The sequence below is a fragment of the Pelecanus crispus genome, chromosome 3 (genome assembly GCF_030463565.1).
Source record: "Pelecanus crispus isolate bPelCri1 chromosome 3, bPelCri1.pri, whole genome shotgun sequence".
In the NCBI taxonomy this organism is placed as follows: domain Eukaryota; kingdom Metazoa; phylum Chordata; class Aves; order Pelecaniformes; family Pelecanidae; genus Pelecanus; species Pelecanus crispus.
The window spans coordinates 41,848,833-41,874,265 of record NC_134645.1 but is presented as its reverse complement, the minus strand read 5'-3'; the positions used below and the strand labels follow the sequence as shown (position 1 = coordinate 41,874,265).

The 25,433-nt window shown below is 39.4% G+C and overlaps 1 protein-coding gene across 1 annotated transcript in view; it reads right to left on the bottom strand.

The window, feature by feature from the left end:
* The window catches only part of PRKCE (protein kinase C epsilon), a 301,550-nt gene that overhangs the window by 187,632 nt on the left and 88,485 nt on the right, over window positions 1-25,433 (bottom strand). Inside the window, exon 2 of the mRNA XM_075708611.1 lies at window positions 12,529-12,592. Within this exon, the coding sequence (XP_075564726.1) occupies window positions 12,529-12,592 (64 nt within the window). The remainder of the gene's footprint in view (window positions 1-12,528; window positions 12,593-25,433) is intronic.

Here is a 25,433-nt window from a genome sequence, read left to right as displayed (position 1 = left end):
TTTGAGGTAATAAAGTTCCAACGCATTCATTCTACTTTGGCATTGCAAAATCCACAGATTTAGTTAACAGCATGCCTTAAAGATCTATCACAGACTGAAGGTCTACCAAATTATAAGTACAGCTGCTGTTATAAAAATAAGGAAAAGATTTCTGACTATGCAAGTATAACCTGCAAAACCTCCCAACAAAGCTTCTGACCGACAGAACTACTGCCCTTCTGTATGCAGCTCTGTTTACCTACTTCTATGGCAAAATAGTTTTAGCTATGTATTAACTTCAGCTAGAAATACTCACTCATGAAATACGGAGATTATAGTTTGCTTTATTCTCCAACAGTATAAAGAATGGCTTACCACTGAGAGGCTTAAAGAAACACACATATTTAACAGTACCAAATGTCCAGTAGTAATACAGAGTCCAAGCATCCCTCTTAATGATGGCCACGTTCACTATGGACAAGGGCTTCCCATGAGCAGTGTTCTTTATTACTCGTAACTTTAATCTCTGATTTTTGGGACACTCACTGTACTGTGAAAGCATCACCTCAAAACAAAAGTAACAGCAAGTAAAAGTTGTGCTGATTTACAGAATATATAATGTATTAACTTTTCTCAAATGCTTTATCTTTACTGAAATTCAGTATTATGCACCACAGGTTTTTAATATTGTTCACTCTTCCTAAATGGGATGTGCAAAGGACTGAAATTATTTAAGAACCTGTGGCAAATGAGCACAAGTAATGGGACTGTCTTTTTAGAACATCTTCTTACTCTTTTTAAAAAGTCTAAGAGTTTGAAATTCAGGCTTTTCCCTAAGAAGTAACAATGGTACTTTTCAGTTAAATGCTTGATTCTTTTCAATAGCTTTTAAAACATGAAAATTTACCTCTACTTAACATATTACAACACTTCTATGCTTATTTTCAATGGATCCGTGAAATAAATATACAACTGTATGCAGATTTTGAGCCTCTACTAAGAATGCACTTTCCTAAATTGACTTGTTTCCAGCTATAGTCAAATATTTATTTTAACCTTTCAAGACTATACTCAGAAAACACATAGGTTTTGAGACTCCAGCTGTTTACACTACTGTAGAACCCATATTTTAAAAATGGAACTAGATTTTTGGGCTATGTTGAAGGCAGTAAACATTTGGTTAATGATGTTCAGAAAGACATTAATGCTCCCAAAGTTTTCACAACCTCACCGGTACATGAAATGGCCAGGAACCTGGCTAGACCTGTCTTTAATGTACATCAATTAATCAAAATAGACTATACCAAATGATACTAACAATAAACAGACCTGACTATTGTTAGGGAGCATAAAGGTGAAGAGGGAACAGATTGATTCACAGCACACTACTGCAACAACAAAAGCGTAGAGCAATACACTAACAAATCATAACACGAGTATAGGTTATGTATTTTATGAAGTACAACAAAACTAAACTGTATGATATGTATTTTTCACATCATATCATGCTATACAATGAGCATTGGATTAATCTGTGTTGTGTCTTATATTATGAAATAGCTAGCCATATACAGGTTTCCAAAAACGTATTTCTATTTCAAATCTTATTACTAGTTCATGTTTCACTTATGTATGAAAACACGACTATAGTTTTTAATTTGATACTTTTCTCCAGTTTTCTTCAAAAAACACACTAGGCACATGCAGTGGTAAAATTAAATATGCCTATTCCAAAGGCCTTGCACAAATTTTATTAGGAAAAAAACCAACATATGGAAATCAGAGCTTTTACTACGTAAATGGAGAACAGAGGGACAGCAGTTTGGAACATGGTATGTATATGAGTTTCATTACTTTTCTATTTCAGTCTAATGCAATTTTCCTTAAACAAGTACAAACTCTTACAGTACAATACAAAGGCGCCTTTAAACCAAAACTTCTACCAGTGCCTTACTCCCTGCGAAGCACTTGTTTTGGCAAACAGCTAGAAGCCTGCCAAGAAAAGGTCATCAATCCTTGCCTGAAAAGCTTGAGACAGCTTTATACAGTAACGGCTTATTACAAACACACAACGCTTACCAGATGTTCCATCAGCTAACTGGATACAATCCACAGAGAGATGTTCGTTATGAAGGCATTTGCCGCACAAAGTCAAAATTACATCAACACCCTTTGGAGAACCTCTTCATTGAGCAGTGCAGTTTAAAAGGATCATGCACCAACAGACTGAATTGTCACCAAGCATTGATTTGCATTTGCACTGATACCTTTACACAGAATTTTGGGTTTGATCAGTTAGCCTGCAAGGTTCATTTTCCCAAACAAATGCCTGTGCCATTACTGAAGTCAGCGTTAACTTGCAAGAGCAAAGAACTTCATGTGGACTGCCACACTATTATTTCACAGCTCCTCCTCTCAGGCTTTTCAGTTATTGTCATTCGGGTAACAACACACAGGCATATGCTTTCAGATGCCATGCTACCAACAGGTGAAATTTTGTCTCAGGAGAAACATATCACCTACCAGACCAGCAATTAAATACGCACTAGAGTCAGATGAATTACAGATATCTACTGACATTAACTTATTCTAACAAATCTGGGAAAACAAGAGATTTATTTAAAGTTGCTCATTTGAGATATGAAAAAGTTGTCTGGCTGAACATCATAGCCTTCAAGTTTCCATACTAGTATAAATGCAATGCTTGGGGGACTTTTTTGGTTTTTGTTGTTTTGTTTGTTTAAATAAACAAACTAGAAACTCAAGATCTGGATGGGCAAAGATTTCTTCCAGTTGTAAGCACAGTCATAAAATAGATTAATAGTTCCAAGAAGAGAAAGAAAGAAACCTAGAAAAAAAAAAAATTCATTTTTGTAATAAGCACCCACACTTCAGCACAGAGGTATTTTGAGATTAAACCAAATAAGACCCAAGAGAAAAGACATATTAGTCATAGTTTTGAATTATCCCTCCTAAGAGGAGAAAATGAAGACATAGCAGAAGGAGAAAACTTTGCAAATCAGTTTAAGCTTCTTTTATTTCTCTGATTTTACCCTTTTTCCTCACTTGTGGTTTGAATGAGTACTGATCTTTTGGTGCTGAAGAAATGAGAAGCTGAAAGGGGAAAAAATAATCCCCCAAACCCTACCTACATAAAACCAAAGCTTCAAAGGAAATAGGTTCTCAGTTGATACGCTGCATAAAGAGTTTTGAAAACAAAGATTCTGGTTACATTTGAAGTTGGCTCCCACACTACTGCTTGCTGTTGTTCTATTAAGGCAAGGAAGCCTATAGAAGGAAAACCAAAGAGCTAGTGTAGTATCCTACCTTTACCCAAACTATGAATAAAAACGTGAGATTAGATCCTCCTTACTGAGACTGAACAGAGCAACAAACGTGTACCTGGTTTCTCTGATCGGATATTTTGCTTTCTATTGGGAAGGGAGAAAAAGTACACAATATGGACACTTTGAACCCTAGCTCCTTGAGCACACAATATTCCTGGGAACTTTTTGGGGGAGCTGCATTTGTGAAAGAGCTCTAACTCATAAACCTGCCTGAGTTAAGTGACTGAAGACAGAAACCATCCAGTTAGCACTGCCAGTTCAATACTGGCCTGTCAGATCATTTCAGATTATTTTAACTCTCAGAAAAAGCCCCAGCCTTGAGTCTAAAAATATGTTTATGTGGCTTGCTGAGTCTTGGTAAGCAGCAAACAGCTTCCCAGCCACCAAGCAGTATCCTTACTTCACAGATACTTTACATTTTATCCCCGGAAGACTGCCTGCCCCAAAGCCACAACAGATCAATTCATGCGGATCCTTTCCGCTCCACCTACAGTTCTGGTGAAGCTGCAGTGGCCTGCTGGGGCCCCCTCGAGGGCAGCATACTCTGACTCCACTTTGCCTCTCCCCAGACTCCACATGGCTCTTCCTAAGCCACTTCCAACACATCAGCTTCCTCTCAGACATTAAAATACAGAGGCAGGTAAGGATGTGTGCGTGTTGAATGCTCAGTCAAATTCTGGGTTGCAAAATAAGATGTGAGGTCCCTGCAGTGATCTGTGATTTTTCTTTTCCATGTGTTTACCGTAAGGGCGTGGGTTATTATACAATAGGTTCTCCATCCATTCTCATTTAAAACAAACAAACAAGAAAAAAAACAAAACAACAAAAAAAAAACCTAGAAAAGAGATAACCTTTGTAAAAAAGTGGTTAAACCAGCACAGACAAAACTAATACAATAAAGAAGGTAGACTCCTGTGTTAAAATCGTAAAATGCAATTTTATATTTTATATATAGATGTATATTTATATGCAATGAAAAGCTGGTGATCAGCTTGAAACTTTCTTTTAGAGAGAGATGCTACTGCCAGGAGGAGTGGCAAAGGTGGGCTAGAGATGAGATACATTCTGATAGAAGAGATGTATCAGTGGGAATAAAGAACAAGTTGTACCTTCTCAAAAACTAGAGAAAAGTTTCTAGAAAGAGGTGAGCGGCTCTCTGACTGGAAGAATACTCAGCTGAGATCTATCTACCTAGTCATATATTAGAAATTCTGAACAAACACATGCATTCTTTCACAGCCTGTTCCAACACCCTAAGATCAGCAGCTGATGGCTACCAGAAACTATTTCATGGTTTGCCTGATGAATCTTTCAACAGCACCACAAATGTCCCAAACGGCAACAATCAGAGATAACAAAAATACCCCAAAACCCGCAACCTGTCCAAGTTGTATTTGCAACAGAAGACATTAGTGAAAGAAAACACCACTCTCCACTATGGCAAATTTCTGAAACAACCAAGCAAAAAGACTAGCTCCTGGATGCATGTCATTTAGACTTTGATATTTCTGGGTAAGCACCTTCTTCTGTTCTCTGTTCAGACAGTGCCTAGCACCACCAGATCTCATTTTCTGGACCCTTATAGCATAAGAAGCATAATTAATGATGATGACGACAACTACAAAATAGTCTAAGGAACAAAAGCTCTGACAAATGGATACATTAGGAATTGTAGAGATAGTTTTCAACCCACGGGGTATTTTCTACTAACAGATCTTTGCAACAGGATGCTACAACATGGAACAGAAATACAATTTTTCTTACCGTATTGACTATACCGAAGTTGAATGCCTGGAACAAATCCTGTGGATATTCTGATTAACACACTGTATCTATGTTATAGATTTATCAAATATGGCACACAAAAATGGCATTAAGACGCATACCCTGCTTCTGCTGATACTGTTCTCCTTTTTCCTGCAGAATTTCTGTGATAACAGAATCATACAATAGTTTGGGTTGGAAGGGACCTTCAAAGGTCATCTAGTACAACACCTTCCCCCCCCCCCCCCCCCCCCCCCCCCCGCCAATAACCAGGGACATACACTAATCAGCAATAATTGTATTTGCAAAACTGAGAGCCTTCAAGTAAATGAGCTAACAAGAACTGGGAAACCTCTTCTAAACTCATATATTTTGACTTAAATGTTAAACAAATAACCTGACATAGTCAGAAGTCTAAGACTTCTTTGGTGGACATTTCAATGCAAAAGGCCAAATAATCAACCTAAACATGCATGCACGAAATATTGCCATGACTTCAGCTAACAGGCTTTATTGTTAACTATCACCTTAAGTTCTTCATCCTGTGAAACTTAAATATCTTAAGAGCAGATGACTCTGAAGATTAATGTATGAGAAGATGTAATCTGTTGCAACTACATAACTTGCAGACATAACCAAGAACTTCCAACAGGCTGCCTTCTGCAGTACCTACCACCTCCAGCATGAGCTGTGGTGTTTTCTGGTAATTCAACTACCTCCTCTAAAATGGGGAATCTGTAATTATATAGAAAGACAACTGCATAATGCAAATTGGAACATCTAACAATGATAAATAATCATTACAATTGATTAGACAAAGTACATGGAAAAAGAGTTTTGAAGAGTTCTTAAATTTTTATTACATGTCACCTGTAATAAATACAGTTAAAAAAACCCTAATGTGTCACGGTCATTCTGAAGTCATTCTACAGTTGATTCAATACTGACATATTGCAAATGGTAACTTAATTTGTAAGTCAGTAAAAAGCTACCATAAGTAACTGTATACATTTCTGTCACACATAAACCAGCAATTCCAAAGAAAGAAGAAATCTACCATGACAAATGCAGCAAGGAGGTCACAGGCTTTGAAATACAGCAGCATCCGTCTTTCAGTCTATATAAAACTGAGTTTGTTGAAAATGTTTTTAATCATTCCTGAGGCAATTTACCTCTCTTACCCAATTGATGGCCATTTGTTATTCCAGTTTATAAATTGAATCATTGTGTCATCATATTAGTTATGTTTTAAACTTTCAGCCTGCATTTGGATATTCATCAGCTACACCTGAGCTCTTAAATATTTCTGAAATCATTCCAAAAACTTCACTTACAAATTTCTATAAGCACTAAACCAGATCAAAAAATACTGCCAAAGCATGTCAAATAGAACAGTCAATGATGGCACTTCAGCCTAGAAATAATGCATATGCTACAGCAACACTGAATTAATAGAGAAAATCAGTATGACCTCGGACAACAAGCAGCACTGAAGAAGTGAGTAAGACAGCATGTCTTACAGAGTCTCCTGTTCATCTGAAGACTGATAAACAGACACACCTTTCTCCATAGCTCTGGCAGAAGTTGAAGATACAAAACTAAAAACCCATGCAATCATTAGATCCAGTTTGTGAAGTAACAGAGAATAAATACGATAGACCTTTCCCAAGCTAATTACGTCTTACAAACACCGGTCTACTATAAACCTTGTATTTCTTATAATTGCATATATAAAGTCAAGTCACCAGATGTTTGGTTAATAGCAGAATTGACTGATTACATGCTTTGCAAGTCTGACAAAATGTTCTGGCAGAGTAACAACAACCACCCATATTTTGAACTGGTCTCCCAAAAGCAAGTTATCAGAAACGCTTATTCTTAAAGATCCTGTGTGCTTGCATATGCCACAGTACACGGCTCAATGAAGTTAACAAAAAAATTCCAATACTACCAAATGCTGTGTCAGACCTATAGAAGCTCCTTTTTTTTGTTTGACCAAAGGGATTGTTTTTTAAAAGTTCTGAGTAGGCAGTTATTATTTGTCAACACCTAAAAAATCCAGTAAAAGTATTAAAATTATAAAGAAATATTTTTATAAATAGAACTTTACTGACTGTTTCAGTTATTTTAGCCTGTGAATGGATACCTTAGTGTGTATCTACATTTGGGAACTTTCCACTGACACAGCTGTTTCCATTCATGGGAAACACAAATGCGTATTTACTCTGAATGCACAGAGCCATATTAAATAAAATAAATCTACAGAAGGTAAATAACCCTGCAGATCAATTTTGGCATAGAGTGTGTAAAGACCTGAATCACAGGTGTTACGGAAATACTGGTTACATAGCTTAAAATAGAGAATTTAAAAAATGTATTTTAAGAGCTGTTTTCTCTCCTTCTTCCTACGTCCCCATCAGCAAAAGCATGCTAAAGTATTCTGCAGGACTGGTTTTGAAAGCACAATATGGGGACGTTCAAATTTTAGCAGAAAAATTTAAATCCTAACTTTTGAGAACATCACCTTCTGCGTGACAAACAGTTCATTTAGCATTTTCTTTTCAGTATGTGACCAGACAGTTCCTACTACAGAATTTACAAAAGATTGCTAAAACAAATAGTTACTCACCCTCCCTCTCAGTGCAGAAGAAACATTCAGAAGCTATAACCAAGCTCCAAAACAGGATTAGTGCAAAAAGGTGATGATAACAACATTCCTGTTGGGTTTGTTGTTGTAACGGCTTTTTATGTAGTTTGCTTTCCACTTCTCAGACTTTAGCATTTCTGTTTTCCAACCTTTTTCTGCTTCACAGAGTAGAATTGAATGGGAGCAAGTTCTAGAAAATTATGTTCTCAGAACAAATCCAAATACCTTGAGATTTGAACAATCTGCTGTGAGAGTTGGCAGTGCTGCAAGATACCCAGTAGAGAGCGGTCTTAAGTCTTGGGCTTTCCAGGCTGCCCCCTCACAAGTGCACTGCTGCTGCTGGAGAAGTAGAGCTTCTCCCTCAGGCAGCTTCTGAAGGAAATTTCACAATATAGGAAATGGCAGAGAAGCTGGCACAGCTCTATAACCTCCCATGGATTTGTAGTTTGTCTTTAGACTGGGAGAAAAATTGCAAGTAGCAAAGCCAGTAACTCAATCCTTCTTTCTACAGTTCCACACAAAAATACCTGCCAGATGCTGATATTGATAACTAAGTCTGTCTCAATGGGACAAGGAGCGGCAGAAGTACTCTTTTACCCTCTTTGTAATTGTATTGGGTTTGCATGGCAAGGTTTTCGTATGGTGGGGCTACATGGGTAGCTTCTGTGAGAAGCTACTAGAAGCTTCCCCCCATGTCTGACAGAGCCAATGCCAGCTGGCTGCAAGACAGACCTGCCGCTGGCCAAGGCCAAGCCCATCAGCGATGGTGGTAGCGCCTCTGGGATAACATATTTAAGAAGGGGGAAAAAACCAAAGGTGACACAAACTGCAGCTGGAATGAGGAGAATACGTGAGAGCAACGACCATGCGGACACCAAGGTCGGTGAAGCAGGAGGGGGAGGAGGTGCTCCAGGCACCGGAGCAGAGATTCCCCTGCAGCCCCGGTGAAGCCCATGGTGAGGCAGCTGTCCCCCTGCAGCCCATGCAGGTCCACGCTGGAGCAGATATCCACCTGCAGCCCGTGAAGGACCCCACGCCGGGGCAGGTGGACGTGCCCAAAGGAGGCTGTGACCCCATGGGAAGCCCACGCTGGAGCAGGCTCCTGGCAGGACCTGTGGACCCGTGGAGAGAGAGGAGCCCGCGCTGGAGCAGGTTTGCTGGCAGGACTCGCGACCCTCATGGGGGACCCACGCTGGAGCAGTCTGCTCCTGAAGGACTGCACCCCATGGAAGGGACCCACGCTGGAGCAGTTCGTGAAGGACTGTCTCCTGTGGGAGGGACCCCACACTGGAGCAGGGGAAGAGTGTGAGGAGTCCTCCCCTGGGGAGGAAGGAGGGGCAGAGACGACATGTGAGGAACTGACCACAACACCCATTCCCCGTCCCCCTGTGCTCCTCGGGGGGAGGAGGTAGAGAAAATCAGGAGTGAAGTAGAGCCCGGGAAGAAGGGAGGAGTCAGGGGCAAGGTGTTTTAAGATGTAGTTTTTATTTCTCATTTATCCTACTCTGATTTGACTGGTAATAAATGAAACCTATTTTCCCAAAGTCGAGTCTGTTTTGCCTGTGACGGTAATTGCTGTGCGATCTCTCCCTGCCCTTACCTCAACCCATGAGCTTTTCGTTATATTTTCTCTCCCCTGTCCAGTTGAGAAGGGGAGTGATAGAGTGGCTTTGGTGGGCACTGGCATCCAGCCAGCATCAACCCGCCACAGTAATCTGCCATATTTCCATCTGTTCTGTGCACCTAAGCCACACAAGTGATCAAAGTCCATGAATCATTCAGTTTAGAGGAGGGGGAACAAGGAAGAGAAATTGTGTACTTTTGTTGAGGAAGTCAGCTTGTAACAATGAACTGTTTTCATTGTTTTGCCATGCAAGTGCAAATAGTGCAGAGGGATAAGCAATCTGGCAGCTGGGACTAAGGGACAATTGAATTTTAAGAGGTATACGGTAACAACATCTTATGTCAATATTACGTAAAAGCTTGCTAAAACTATTGAGAATATACTCCTAATGAGAATGGTTCTTCTTTATCCACCATTTAGGATTTTCTGTGTAAGCTTTCAATTTATATAGCAATTTATTCACAGAAGGGCTTACTTTCAAAATTAGGACTTTTGCCTCCTAGAGGCAATTTAACAGAGGACAAAACTCTCTGCCCATATTAATGGATTCAACTAATCTTAAGTCAATTATACGAAACCAGAATTTGGGTATCTATCTTGGAAATCTTTTAGAAGTGCCAAATAACTGAAGTTACATTATTGATTGCTGATAACAAGAAACCTGCATATATCACATAGAAGAAACAAGTCCAATTTTCAACACAGAGAATTACAAGACAATACTGGTTGACAAGTATACGCTACATCTCAATGGCTGAGATTTTATTTATTGCCTATTCTTTTTAAATACTGCTAACTGAGAAACATACAACATGATTGCTTCCTCCAGTTAAAATTGTTGCTACAGGTATTTTTATTTTCACAAATTGCCAATCTTTTCCCCTCCAGAATCTGAGGTGAAATAGTGACACCCATTTGCACAGCATGAAAAGAATGTTATGTACTCTGTTGCTATTCACAACGAAGACTAGAGTTCAAAACCAGGATCCTGGTTAATAATTTTGGACAAGAGTAGGAATCACCTCAGCCAACCCTAGCCACTCAAAAGTCATGCATTTAGTCCAACCTTAATCTTACATTTCTTTCATAGTCAAGGAATACAGATCAACTACAGTGAACTGCCCCACTGAAATGCATAAAATACATATCAGATGTATTCTATTTACATACATATTTATATATGTATACATATATAGATCAAACGAAATAGGCATTTTTGAAACACATAGAATAAGTTACTTTCCATGTGCGTTAAGTGTTTCTGTTCACTACAGAAGGATGCATACAGTTATGTTAAACTAGGTGCTTCACTAAGACAGCTGAAGTGAGAGGAGACTGACCCAAAATTAGCTAGGCCTCAGCCCTAATAAAGCAGTCAAAAAAACAGGATTTCATAACATCCCTAACAAAACACCATAAAAACAATTTACAAATTGTTGTACAAACCTGGTCCAATTTCCCTTGTGAGGAAAATCGTAACTTTCCTAGAGAATTTTGCAATACTTCTACACAACACTTTTCTATGGTTATTTAATTGTATGGGAAAGTTCTAAAACTATACAAGTTCCATAGCATTTTGTAAGCACACCAACTTCTCCAGGGTTCTACCAAATTCACCCTAACTAAAGCCTCTTGGTCTTCCCAAGGCCTTCCCTTAAGACAGCATTTCATAAGCTGTTTTCCGTTGGTGGCCTGTTCCCATTCGAGTGCTCCCCTTCAATGCTAATGTAGTGACACAAATTCTAGTTCTGCAGATGTCTTTCCAAGCACCTTTCAGGTGTCACAGGGTAATACACCACATAATACAGGAGACATTACCATAGCCTTTTTTCTTCCCCTGTATAAAAGGTTATAGAGTTTTAAAGAACTTTTGAAGAACAACATAACACCATTCTTCCTGCCCTTTGACAGTCTGACACACCTAAATGCATCTTGTTATGGAACAGTAACACCATGCTCATCTGGGTATCAATTAACTATCAATGGAAGGTTGGAAGAACATCTACCCGCCCTACGACAGAACCACACCAATGCCTTTAACCACATTTTAGTTCCATCATTAGCATGCCTATTAGCAAGATATGTGGAAACTACTATTAAACTGATACTTTTTTCAAAATGCAGGAAGAAAAAAAGGCAGAGCATATCTTATGTGGGTACAAAATATGGCTATAAGATGCAGTTTAAATAACAGTTTTCTTTGGTTTTAAAATTCAGGATTTAGAGCAATATGTGTTTTTGCAAGCTACTGTTAGTAATTGGTCAGAGCACAGCCATCAATTATGAAGAACAGCAATATAAATGCGTTCTTCTGCTGTTTCTCAACTGTGTCAGGCAAAATAATTTCATTTCGTTTCATAGCTTTTTCTGTTTCAGCTCCTGTCAGGGTTTATGTGAATCTTCTTTAGCTACTGTGAACCAACGATAACCTTGCTTAGCTGAGCTCTATGAGCTACCTGGGAAAGCTGATCAGTGGATATAATTTAAAATAATCAAACCCAAACCAGCCATCTAGGCCATTTCAGCTGGTGAAGGCTGTCATCAAGAGCATGACTAAGATACACAGATTTGCTTCTTCATAAATTCTCTTATTCCCACCATATACCACCTAACTCTGTTTCCACTTAACAGCAGAAAAATACCTTGAGAATTGAGTAAATATTTCTCTTCCATCTTTCTTTGGTTTTTTTCCCAACATGTAACTGCTGTGTCATAAAAATGAAAACACCTCTTATCATTACAATGTTTTGGTCATTACTTCACTTGGAAACGAAAACATTTAGTGGAAAAATAACAGAATAATTTTAAAAGCAAATAAACTCTTCCCCCTATCTTTGACATCTTATCATTTCTAGCTACATAATGGTTAGTATTCTTCCGAAAAAAAGAATTTGGAAGTTTCTTCTGGAAATTAATACTACTAAAATATTCTCATTTCATTACTGTCCTTATAGCTGGTATTGTTACCATTGGTGATTAACAGGGTAAAATGAGTTGCAACTGCTCATTGATTCACAGGCAGATACATCAAAATGTGTTCACTTTAACTTGAGCTCATACAGATTTAAGAGGATATTGGCACAGCACCTCCTCGAATACTTCCATTGCAGAGGCCCTTGGAAGATTCCATTCATGAAAGAATAAGATAAAATATTGAAAGTCCCTACCTTCACCTGACGATCCTGAAAGGTCTATGATGACATACACTCTCCCTTCTGGCTCCAAGTCAATCTGCAATCAAGAAGAGAATTAGAAGAAAACTTAGAATGGCTCCCAAAGCAAGTGACTGCACATGCAGGAAACAAGACGTTTCCAAAACTTGTGAAGCCAAGGTGTAGGCACAACCTGTGGGCAGGTCTACAGTTCACTACCAACAGAGCCTCCTTTTGCAAAGGAGGTGTTGAGGACCCTGCACCTTCACTGAAGTAAAAAAGAAGCGTGTGCCCTTAGCACTTGGAAACCTGGAACCCAGTGAATTTTACAAATCAAATATTTAAAGCACTGTTCTGCCATACATTTGCACCACTAGTTCCAACAAGACAAGGAAGAAAGTTAAAAAGTGGTAGTATTGAATAACTTTTTTACTGTAATTTATACTGAGTCCAGCTATGCAAATGGAAAAAACAACACTGTGACCTATTCAGATCCCAGTGAGACAGATGAGCTCTGGTCACAGAACAGGGGAAGTGAACACACACGGCTCGTATGGCCAGTTAACACGTGTTTATAATACTCCCTTTGTATCCCCACTGGGAGAAAGAAATACATGCTTTATCCTCTTTTTCTGAAATACAAAATCTGTTTATTTCTGCACCATTCTGGTAGATTTTAAGGAGTCTTTGCTCTTGTGGAGATCACTTTCACTCAGCATTAAATACAGGTGCTCAGTATCAAGCTGCTGTACTTCAAGTTTTCACAGGCTGTGGGAACAAGCTCCTATACATTTAGGCACCACAATGAAGAGCTCATTACAAGTCCTCCTGTATTTTACCACACATTTGATCAGCAACTCTAAATACTGCTGGATTTGAGTATCTTAATGGTGCCCCACACATTACAGACAATTTCTGCAGCCACGCATGTCTCCAAAATGCAACTGTAACTAAAACACTATGCAATCGATAGCTCTTACTGTCACATAGCAGTTGTCACACAGAGACTGAGCAAAGTGACATGGTGTACATTAATACTGTATTTTCACACTATTTTAGTAAGTAAAGCACACATAAAATTGTACGCCCACTGCCAGGGTGCTTCAAAGGGCCTTGTCTGCCAGGGCCCGCCCTGCGTCCCACCGCTCCAGCCAGGAGCCAGGAACAGGCCACCGGGGAGGCCTCAGCCCTGGCCATCAGGCACCTCCCTGGGGATGGGGACAGGCCCAGGCCAGGCCACCTGTGGGACGGCGAGTGGGCCCGGCTCGGCAGGGCCCGTGGCCGGGCAGGGCAGGGCCGTGTGGAGCTGGAGACCGGCCCTGCTGCGGCATTGCTGGGCCAGGGGCTGACGGCCCGGGGGGCTGCCATGGGGTCCTGGGCTGTGGGCAGGGTGTGGGGAGCCCCGGGGACTGGGCAGGGACACTGGGGCCTGGTGGAGCCTCCGGGCCCTGACACCCACATGGGACTTGATGAGATCAGGCCTGCCGTGTGCAAAACCAGGGTACACGGGGCAGGCAAGAAAACGGGAAAAGGAGGTGTGCCCCAAATAGCCCCTTCTTCCCCCAAGCAAAAAAGCGGCTGGACTATGGGTCCTTGTTGGTGCAGACCAAACAGACACAGGGCAAAAAGAAGGGAGCGTGCCTCGTCACTGGAGTCCAACCAAGCCCTGCTCTTCACGGAAAGAAACTGCAGAACTTCCCTGACACCTCTGCTACACCGAGGCAACCGCACACGGGGCTTGTGGCTGGGAACGGGCTACCTCGCCTCCCAGCCCACCACAGCCCTCCTCCTCCCGTGCCCGCCTGCCCTGCCGCGACATGGGAAGGTGGGCCTCGCTTCGCCCATGTCAGCTCCCTGGGCGAGCACTGAGCTGCCTCCTAAGTCATGAGCGACATCAGGGTATGGCACTAGGCCAGAATAAGATGATAATCAGGAGATCGCCAACTTGCACTAATAACTTGGGAGACGAATCTGTGAAGTAGCAAGTAAATGAGGAAAGGAAGGAGATGCCAAAACATCTGGGCTATGCCAGGCTTTGCTTGTCTGCATTCAATGAGCAGCTCCATGGGGCCGCCTTTTTTGTCTCCAGGTTTCTCTCGTCACCTGAGAGGACCTTTACAAGAGGGGCACCTCTGCTGTTTCCCTCTTTTGGGCCACAGCTGCTGAATGCATCAGGGTGACACAAGCTCCTCCCTCCACGAACCAGATTCTCACAAAAACGCTTCTGTGCCGTTCGACAGAGAGCTGGTAGAGGAGTTCACAGGTCTGGCTGATGTCATTGGACCAACGGATCAAGAAAATGATCTCAGCAGCTGTATTGTAAATAGATGAGGCCGGAAATAGGTGTTAGCAAGGCCAGGGGTTACTCAGAGGAGAGGAAAATGAAAGCGTGGTTGAGTGCTTTTCCATAAATAAAGTGTTGAATATTAAGTAAAGACTTTTTTAACAATTTCTTGAAGTGGCAGCATGAGTTTTGTGGGGGAGTTTTTTGGGGTTTTTTTGTTTTAAAATAAAGCTACTGATCTTGAAATATTGCTCCTCTCCCTTTGCAGTTTTTAAATTAAAAAAAAAAAAAATTAGAAGATCAGAGGCACAGGTGCATGAATAGACTTTGATGTCTATGCCGAAGGAGGCTTTTGAAAAACTGCTACAGCACTCAACAGATGGCTGTATTAAAGACAGGCACGTCTAATGCTCTGTTTGTATCAGCACTATATACTGTTTGGTTAAGCTTTCAGTAAAATACTTTATGCAGTTCAAATCCCAGTACGCACACACACATACAAAACCCCAACACCATCCCTGCAGAAGAATCCAGCATCTGGAGAAGTTGGTGACTACCATCACAAAATCTCTGTTCTGCCCATTTAAGTTCAAACAGCATTGGAAGCAACTCAGAAAAAAGACTGGAGCACTGAACCCAAGTTTCCATTACCCATCAAGTGGACTGTTTTCATACACAATTTATTAGAAATGCTGCTTACTGATTTTAATTCAGAATTTTTGCTGATACTTTAAGCAGAATGAAGTCTTTATAAAAGGGAGTGTCTTACAAAGAAAGTATGTTTCAGTCTTAAAAATTTTGTAATACCAATGAGAATGAAATGGACATATTTTTAGATTTATAAAATACCTCCATTTCATTTCAGTGAGTACCTATGCTGAGAGTCTCATCAGTCACATGAATTAGTACTTTTGCCAGAAGCCAGCAGCTCAATTGCTTCAGCTGACCTTACACATGAAAAGAACACCCCCAAAAAAGCAGAATCCCCTAAACTGATAGGAATCCTTCTTTTGATCTCAGGTCTTTCATGTATCAAAGCAAGTATGGTATGAAAAGGACTGATTCTAATTTTGCATAAAACATTTCTAATTTAATGCCTAGAAATGTGATGGTATAAATACCTCCGAAAGAGGTTACTAGAATATAAGCTATACGCCTTTTCTTTCAATCTGCACATTAAACTACACTTAGAAGAACGTGGAGACTATACAATTTCATTTTCTAAATAAGTAACAAAAGATGCATACAGCACAATCTAAAGTTTCCATGAATTTTTCACCAAATGCCCTGAAAGTTATCACATGTGAAATGCCCTTAGAATATGTAACCAGAAACAGAACGACTGACCAAATTCAGCTGAATATAACAGACATCCTTGAATGCAACAGAAATAGTCCGATCACGTCTGTTCTGATTCTGACCCTTCTCTTTGACTAAAAATACTTCTCTCTGAATGCAGCCAAGCATTTATACATGCAGAGAGAACCTATGAGAAGATACCTAAAAAGACATGACTGTTTAAAAGGACAACAGGGAACAAGGCAAGATGCAAACTAGGGATGGGACAGAGGAGTTGATACAAGAGCAGCTTTGCTGTAAGCAAAACATTGCAAAATACATGCCTTGCACATACACACCAGATTCTCTGCATGCAACAAGAGGTGTAAGAACTATCACTGAGCAAAATGTTTGATCACCAAAGTGTTTTACCCTATTACTGGCCCATGCTAGTGCTGTGACTTATGTTAAAATACAGAGTTTTAGTAGGTGCAAGTAAGACTAGTTGTAAAGGTACTTAAACAACTTCTATATTGCTAAAATAATCCTTATGTGGCAATGTATTGAGATTAGTACAATGATTGCTGGAAAGTAGCACAGATCTTGAAAAACTCCAGGCATGAATAAAGCATATTAGTAGCCTGTTTCAGGGAACAAAAGGCAACCATCCATAAAACCAGACATACTTTCAGAGGAATAAACCCATGTTGAAACCATGGCCAAGTTTCAGCATATTGAAGGCATTTATATAGTTTCACAGTCATTAATGGGTTTTATTTTCAACACCCTTCAGAGACAGTTCCCCATCTGTAAAATGAGATACTCCCAAAGGCACAAGCTAGACTAAATGACTTGCCAGAAGTCCACAGTTAAACAAGAACTGAACTCTGGTCTCTGGAGGCCCAAACTGCCCACTGGACCATTTGTCCTATTCCTCAGTTAAGCTTCACTTTGTCAAGTTATATGCATCCTGTCTTCCTGCAATATCAGAGATGTCCAAGTATTTTTTTCTTTTTTAAAAAAACAACTTTAATGGGTACATATGTAGGAGGCAATTTCCTTTCTTTTCCATTCAGTTAACACTCATCAGTAAAAACAACAGCAAACAAAAAATTGCTTAAATATTTCTCTGCAGCGTTTCCAAAGCATCACAATTCTTGGGCAACTCTGGAGTAATGCAAAATTTAATCAAACTATGCAGAAGATTGTGAAAACGTTCAGCTTTTCCTCAAGGTTTGCTTTTTGCAAGCTTTATAACTCCTAAGCGTTCATCTGAAAATATGAGTCCTAAGCTCATCTAGAAGCTCACCTTTTTCCTCCTCTCAGGTGCAAGATGTAACTCCCAACCTCAAAAATATGAAACTCAGACAGAATTCTCTTAGACTAAGATTTTGCTAAGGAAACCACACACTCTGTCTAATCTTATATGGATGAGGAAGATTAGATTATGCTATGCAATTATTTGGGTTGCACCGATGCTTCATATTTGAATATGAAGAAGATTTTATGTTCTCGACCACTGCAAAGCCTGAATAATTCCATCAACATTTGGGGGTACTTTTTTCATTCTAGCTGATAGCACCCGCACAGAGATTTTGCATGCCCTATGGAGCAAAGCGAGACCTGTTGTAAACAAGTGATCAACCACTATCTTCAGTGGCCCAGTGCCCCATTACCACAGGTTTTCATTTGATCATAACAGAGTCCATCAGCCACCTATGTTCCAACACAAGAACATCACCTAAGATTAGGTATGCTGTACTCATTTAAACGCCAACTTGTCTCGAGAGAAATTTAAGGCTAGTCAGACATAAATCTCAGATCTGAAATAAACAATGACTAGACAAATGCATTTTCCATAGCTGACCTTCCTAACTGCACAAAGGTTGAGTAATTTTTACTCTGATGTTCCTTAGCTAGACAGCATGTGAAATACGGCAAAAACCCTTCGACCAGAAAGCTGTTTAGATTTTGGCAACAGTATAAACCTAAATGGACTGCATAGGCAACAGAAACAGAAAGAATTAAATCATAAAACCTGCTTTGCACCTCTTGTTGTGATGTTCTAGGATTATCTGATATTTGGAAAGCTTAAAGCATAAACGTCCAAGCACATGATCTGTCACTGCAGATGGCTATTTGAGTCATGTAGGACTTGAGACATCAGTATGTATTAACCCTTACTCAGCACAGCATAACAGAAAGTTTCTCTTTGAACACAGAACTTCTTTGAAAGGATTGTGTGTTTAAAGAACTGATATCTGAAAGGCTGGGGAAGTTACATCTGCTGTTCTGAGGGGCATTTACTTCTCCAGTTTTGATAAAATATTATTTCCATGAAAACGCATAACTTCGCATTTACAAAGAACAGTTGTAATCTAATAGAGAATAGAGACAGAGTCTGTGCTAGTCTTTTGTTCTTTAATCAAAAGATTTTTCTGCTGCAACTTAAATAGCTAATAGAGTACCTATTTTGACTTATTTAATAGAAAAGAAAACATTAATAGTGACACTCTTCAATATAGTCAAAGTGACTGCAGACCAAGTAATCTAAAAACTTTCAAAAACACCAACATTACTGGAACAGAAGTAAACACTTGACCAAAACAACAACTAGAGGTAAGATTAGATTTGCAAACTTCCCCCAGTATTCATGCCTGAACCCCTAGCAAGCTCACCTAAAATGGGTATCTTTGCAATAGGCTTCATAAGGTCAGCAAAATAGCTGAGAAAATGTGATTTAATAATATTATCTGAAAATTAACAGATTTCAAATGTTACATCATTAATCACATGAGGTAAACTTGACTTTTAAAGAAATTACCCAGAAAACATGTTGAGAAAACTTCCCTAGAATTTCTGTTTGCCTCCATGATTTTTTTCCCCCCAGTCTCTTGCTCTTCTGGCCAAAGAAAGCAGGTCCCTTTCAGAGTCAGTGCACTGCCACAAAGTTCACAAATCTGCCTTTCATTATGAATGTTACATATTTGATTATTATAATTACAGAGAAACATAACACAGCTTGCCGCATTGTAATTGACCACAATGATATACATAAAAGTGAAGAAATTTTGGCCACAGGGGATTCTATCATTTATTTACTCATACTCAAAAGTCAACAAAAAGACATCAAACATCTTGCATGACCTACAGAAAAGATCAAACACTTTCCAGTGCCAGACACATGCACAGACATAATACAGAACAGAAGCAGCCAGGAAAAAATAAGATTCAGCTGAAATAACCACAGTATTCAGAAATCAATTCTAAAACAAGAATCCTTCCACTACTTAATATAGCATATACTGATATTCAGTGGTAGTATCCTGAATCACACATGATACTATGACTTCGATCTTCCGCAATCTGCTGTACCTAAGGCCTCACAGGCACCAACAGAGGGACATTTTTGAGTGCACGGTGACGCGCAAATGCACGTGTGTTTGTGCACAAGTATGCACATCTGCACACTCTGAAATCACGTTCTCATTTTGCATAATACAAGGAAGAACAGCTTTTATGGGCCACTGTAGTGGGACTAGTGTGTTCATGATTCATTTTCTGGTAGAGTCCAGAAAGTGAACCTGGACAGATGGCTATATCTAGATGCAACAAGACAGCAGAGAAGTACAATGGCTCCAAAGGCATCAAGCAGCATGACCACTGAAGGGTCACTGCACGAAACCAAGTTGCCGACTCCCTGATCTGAAGGGAGGAAGGGTAGTATCTTCACTTTCTTGAATGCTTCAGCTGGTGAGAGTGTGCATGGTACAAGGTATCAACTATTATTAAGGTGTTTGTCGTGGTTTAGCCCCAGCCAGCAACTAAGCACCACGCAGCCGCTCGCTCACTCCCCCGACCCCGATGGGATGGGGGAGAGAATCCGAGGAGTAAGAGTGAGAAACACTCCTGGGTTGAGATAAGAACAGTTTAATAATTGAAATAAAGTAAAATAGTAATGATAATAATAACAATATAATAATGATAATAACAATAATAATATACAAAGCAAGTGATGCACAATGCAATTGCTCACCACCCGCCGACCGATACCCAGACAGTTCCCGAGCAGCGATCGCTGCTCCCTGGCCACCCCCCCCAGTTTATATACTGAGCATGACATCATATGGTATGGAATAGCCCTTTGGTCAGTTTAGATCAACTATTCTGGCTGTGCCCCCTCCCAGTTTCTTGTGTACCTGGCAGAGCATGGGAAGCTGAAAAGTCCTTGACTAGCATAAGCAGTACTTAGCAACAACTGAAACATCAGTGTGTTATCAACATTCTTCTCCTACTAAATCCAAAACACAGCACTATGCCAGCTGCTAGGAAGAAAATTAACTCTATCCCAGCCGAAACCAGGACAGTGTTTAACAGTTATATGCCCAAACTGGTTAGGGTTTCTAAATACCGACAGTCAGAACTCAGGAGAGAAGGAAATAAATTAATGAGAGAGAAATCTCTTCATGAGCAGAAAAAGAAGTCAATAACCTTAACAGACAAGGCTGCCTAGACTAACCATTCAGGGAATTCTGCGTGTGAACAGATCAATGGAGACTCGTACCAGTATGAATGTTTCAGTACGTGTGTTATTCTGATGATGTAAATGTCTTCTATTAGTAAGTCCTATGAAGGCAGCGGCATAAGCCAAAGTTACATAGTACATTTTCACTGTAGTGTAACTGTACTATAACTGTATCCACACTAGAAATGGAGGTTGCATTATTTTAGTAATAGTAATGAAGATAAAGTACAAAGAACCTATACAAGCCCAGAGATAATGTGAAATAGAATGCCTAAAAGCTGGGTTTGGCTGAACAATGCTCAAATAGACTTTCTGAGTGAAAGGACAGTAAAACCACCTACAAAACAAAAGTCTGCATAAAGCCATTCGCTTGAAACATCTGCTAAATGTATTTCAAGAAAGAAAAGAAACTCTTCAGAGCACAATGACTTTCCCAAGCAGATGGTTATTTGATTTAAGAATAAAGGAATTGCATCATGTGGTAAGACCTGACCTGTAATTTCATCACAAAGCTTTTCAAAATCTATTCTTTAATGCACTAGTGCAGTGGCACTCTCCAAACCATAGGGAAATAATTAGCTGTCACAAAATATTTAAAACACATTTATCGTCTTGGCTTATAGACATTCTTTAGTGTCATGCTACAGAACTGCAACCACAAGGGAGGGGGCTACCTGTACACCTAGGAATAAAACATTGAATAGAGAACCAGGACTGCAAGCACATCATGGTTTGCCATTTAATACATGTTAAAAACTGATAAATGCTGTCAAATTATTTTACTGCAGTACAATTTCAGATGATCACTTGCTCATACGCATAAGCCAAACTCCTAGTTGGCACATTTGTTCAGTCTCAGAACGTGATGATTTAACCACACAGATACTTGGACTTTCCCCTAAATTGCAATAATACCTCCTCTGAGTAGATACTTTTGCAACAATCTGGACAATCATCATGAAATAGGTATCTGCATAACAGCAAGTACATGGATAAGTAAAGGACCTTAGGATTAACTGGTACTTTTCCTGGTCATATACAACAGTTTTGGTGCACTGTATACATTTTTCCTTATTTCCTTAAGTAATTTCCATATTTCCTTACTTCCCTTAAGTCAGGCTTACTGTGTGAAGTCTTACAGTTTAAGAAATCAAACCAACACTACCTGTTTCCTGTAAAGCATGTGGTAATTTTCTTCTCTTTATGGTCAAAACGCTCCTTTCTTGCGCTGTCCTCCTGCTAGGTATACTCTGGGAAACTCAAGACAGTGTATAGTAAGAAATATCCACATTGCATTACTGTACCAAGAATAGAGGAAATAGCTATGCTGATTTTTAGACCTCAAAAATCACGGAGATTAACAGCTGGAAGATCCAAGACTGAGGTGGCATAAATTCAAATCCTTCCTAAATGAGGTAAAATAATCTCCAAAGGCAGGATATAAATAAGTGCTAGGAAATGGTGATATTTAGATGATGTGAACTTGCCCTTCAGTTTTTCACCTATTAATCCTGTTCTAGTCCTCGATAAAAAAGAAAGATTCTGGAACTTGCCTATTAACCAACTGTATTCTAAAACAAAAGCTAGAAACATCAATGACACCCTGGCTTGAGTAAAGCTCTCACCTGCCTCAGAGGGAACATCTTCCCAGACCAACTATTAGAAGATGAATATACCTTACATGAAACCTCAGCACAAACTGGACAGACACTTCAGCATTGATTTCAGACCCTTCCTACAAAAGGTTCATATGTTCAGTCTTTCAAACACTACTGTGCAACACCTTTCAGTAGCTTTCAAGCTCTCTCCTACTGGACTGACAACAATCGGTTAGCCAGTTAGAAGAAAGCAGCAGGGAATTAAATCCACTTTGGTTCAGTTCTAGGTCAGGTTGAATTGTAAGTAAAGCTGTACTGGCTTTGTTCCAGTTAGCAGCAAAACTCGCATCTAAGCCTAGGTTCCGTTCCAATTAAAAAAAAAAAAATTAAAACAACAACTACTGTTTATGAGTTTGAGTTCAGTTCAGCTCCCTGGGAAGAAAGCAGAAAGGCCTTTCTTATCTGAAAGGCAACCACATTAAATGTTCTCTCCATTTGTATTCACGATAGAAATTAAACCTCCATTAGGAAGGAAACAGCTTGATTCAATATGCTGCAAATGGACAAACTGTACTTCGATGACACTCACTGGAACTTTTAAGTGGTTTGTTGATGTTTGACACCAGCATCAGCTGCGAACCAGAGTTCATCAGCAGAGAGAAGAAAAACTCCAGTTGGTAAATTCTTACTCTTCTCTTTTGCCAAGTTGATTCAGATATGAATGAGATTCAGCCACTTTAGTGGGGAGGCGTGGGGGGAGGGAAACTACAGAATACGCAATTAAGATAGCCCTGGAGATGTGCCCAGAAGAGTCTTTGATCTCTGCAAATGGCTATGAATTACTAAGCTGTCCCCCAAATTTCCAGAAAATGAACAATATCTCATTTGAGGAAACATCTCTAGAAGCTATCAAGACTTGCCTGAAAATTCTCCAGCACCCAAGCCCTTTCTGTGCAAAACTGGTCTTTTAGCATGACAAAATTCCTGAGTTACTTCACAGTTTACTGAAGCGTACCCTTCATGAAATTTCCGCCAATAATCAAGCTGTCCAAGCACAGCTGATCACCACAGAGACCTTACACATACAGTGCAGTGACCAACTTCAGTTTTTGTCTCGTCTTGCCTTGGTGCCCAAGGCCAAAGAAGAACGTCATAGGACTGAACTCTAACTACCAAGATGGCCAAGCTGCTCTGAGGTAGTGCCAAAGAGCAGCAGCTCTACGGACTACCACTACCACGTAAGAAACAAAGAACACTACTCCAGGTAGGCAGAACTTAAGTAAAGCTGGTGAAATTACATAATACGGGGACTGAAATATCTTCAATTAAAAAACACAAGTGAATGAGAAGAACAAAGGACCTTGGGAAGAGAGACAATCATGAGAACATACAGAGACAAAAAATATATATACAGCTCAGAAGTGGCATGAAGTTGTCAGAAGCAAACAAGAGGAATTGAAATGATATTTCAAGAACAAAACTATGCCAGATTTACTCTAAAAATGATAGATTCTGTTTTGGAAACAGAGCCATACTACTACTTTCAATCCCATTCTTAAATCCTACGAATGCTTCTCATTACTGTTTCAGCTGTCCTGCTACACTGAAAGACCAATTTTATAAAAAGCTTAGCCCTTATGATAGGAAAAGTAACAAAGAAGTTTAGAATAGTTTTTAAATCAAGACACCAAAAATACAATAACTTAAGAGGTTTTATTATTCATCCAGGGAATTGCAAGCTTGTCATTTTTTAAAAATACGATGTCTCTATTTAGATATCATTGTAATTGATAATTTTTAGTAACTTTAATGCACTTCTTAAAAACATGTTTCCCACTCTCCCATTCAGATAACCCTTTATCTTTTTAGGAAAGAAACTGAAAATAGAAGCAAAAAAGGAATAGTTCCCTTATAGATTTATCTAGCTTTCGTTATAGAAGGGGAGGAGGTTGCGAAAATACCACAAAAATATTTATTTCCCAGTTTAAAAAAAAATAATTCTTCAGCAAGCACCAAGATGAAAGCACGAATACACAGGATTCAAGAATTACAAGTAAACATTCTTCTGCTGGGTTATGAAGATGGAAGGAAAAAGTATGTTCTACGCAAATATTCTCTATGTCCTTTCACATACGTATCTGTAACCTGAGCTGCTTTACAACAAACACTGACATTACAATAAACAAACACTGAATGATATACAAACCACAATAGTAAAACAGAATTGGCATCAAATATTTAAACAAAAGTATCCTTCCTGGAAATAGCTCTCCTACTTACAGCCTGCCAAGAATTGCATCAATGCAGAGACTCTGTTCAAGTTATACTAAACGTTAAGTTTTAAAGAAATTTCAAAGAAGAAAGAATTGAGAAAATAAAGCACAAGTTACTTGCAAAAAAATCTTTGCATTTTTTAAAACAGTATCTTTTAAAATGTTTGTTTAGTTGAGAACAAAAGACTTCATTCTGCCTTCACACTACGTGACACACGCAACTGTGAGCAGTATTTACAGAAATCAGCTGCTGTGCAAATACGTTAGTCCTTTTCCACACCGAGCACAAACACAGAGCACGCACGGGATGATGCCATATCCGCATCGACCCCTCTGAGCCTCCCGACTTCCCTGTCCATCACCCTTTCCACACTGGGGTTTTAAGTAAGGATGTCTATAACTGGGAACTAGATGCACTTTTCAAGTCTCAGTCCGATGTCTAAATAGCAAGATCAGTCTCATTTCCTAAAGAAAAGGTAATTTCTAAATACCTTGTATCAGATAAACATTTTGCCAGTAAATGTGGCAGTTTTAATCACACAAAACTATTCAAATTATTTATGTTCAATCATTCAATCCCTGAAAAAGTAAATTAAAAAATAGCACTAAACCATTTAACTCGTCTTTTTTTTTTTTTTTTTTTTTAGTTTCTTGAATAAGTACCCAGAACTGGCAAAAAATACCTCAAAAACTTGACAGAAAATGTAGCCCCCAATGCTATCTTATATGATTTTCTAAAAAATTTCCAGAAGAACCAGCTGTTTTATTTCCAGAAGAAAACATCATTGGAACATTCTCTCTTTGGTTCTATTTTTTTTTTCCCTTTAGAAAGTACTACAATGAGATCTTTAGATACCATTTAATAGCGTTGGGTTTTTTTTAAACATAGTTTTTGTCTTGCTCTGATGATGTTTTACGCTCTGTTTAATTATCAGATTAGAAAGATTAATGAAGTTAATTTT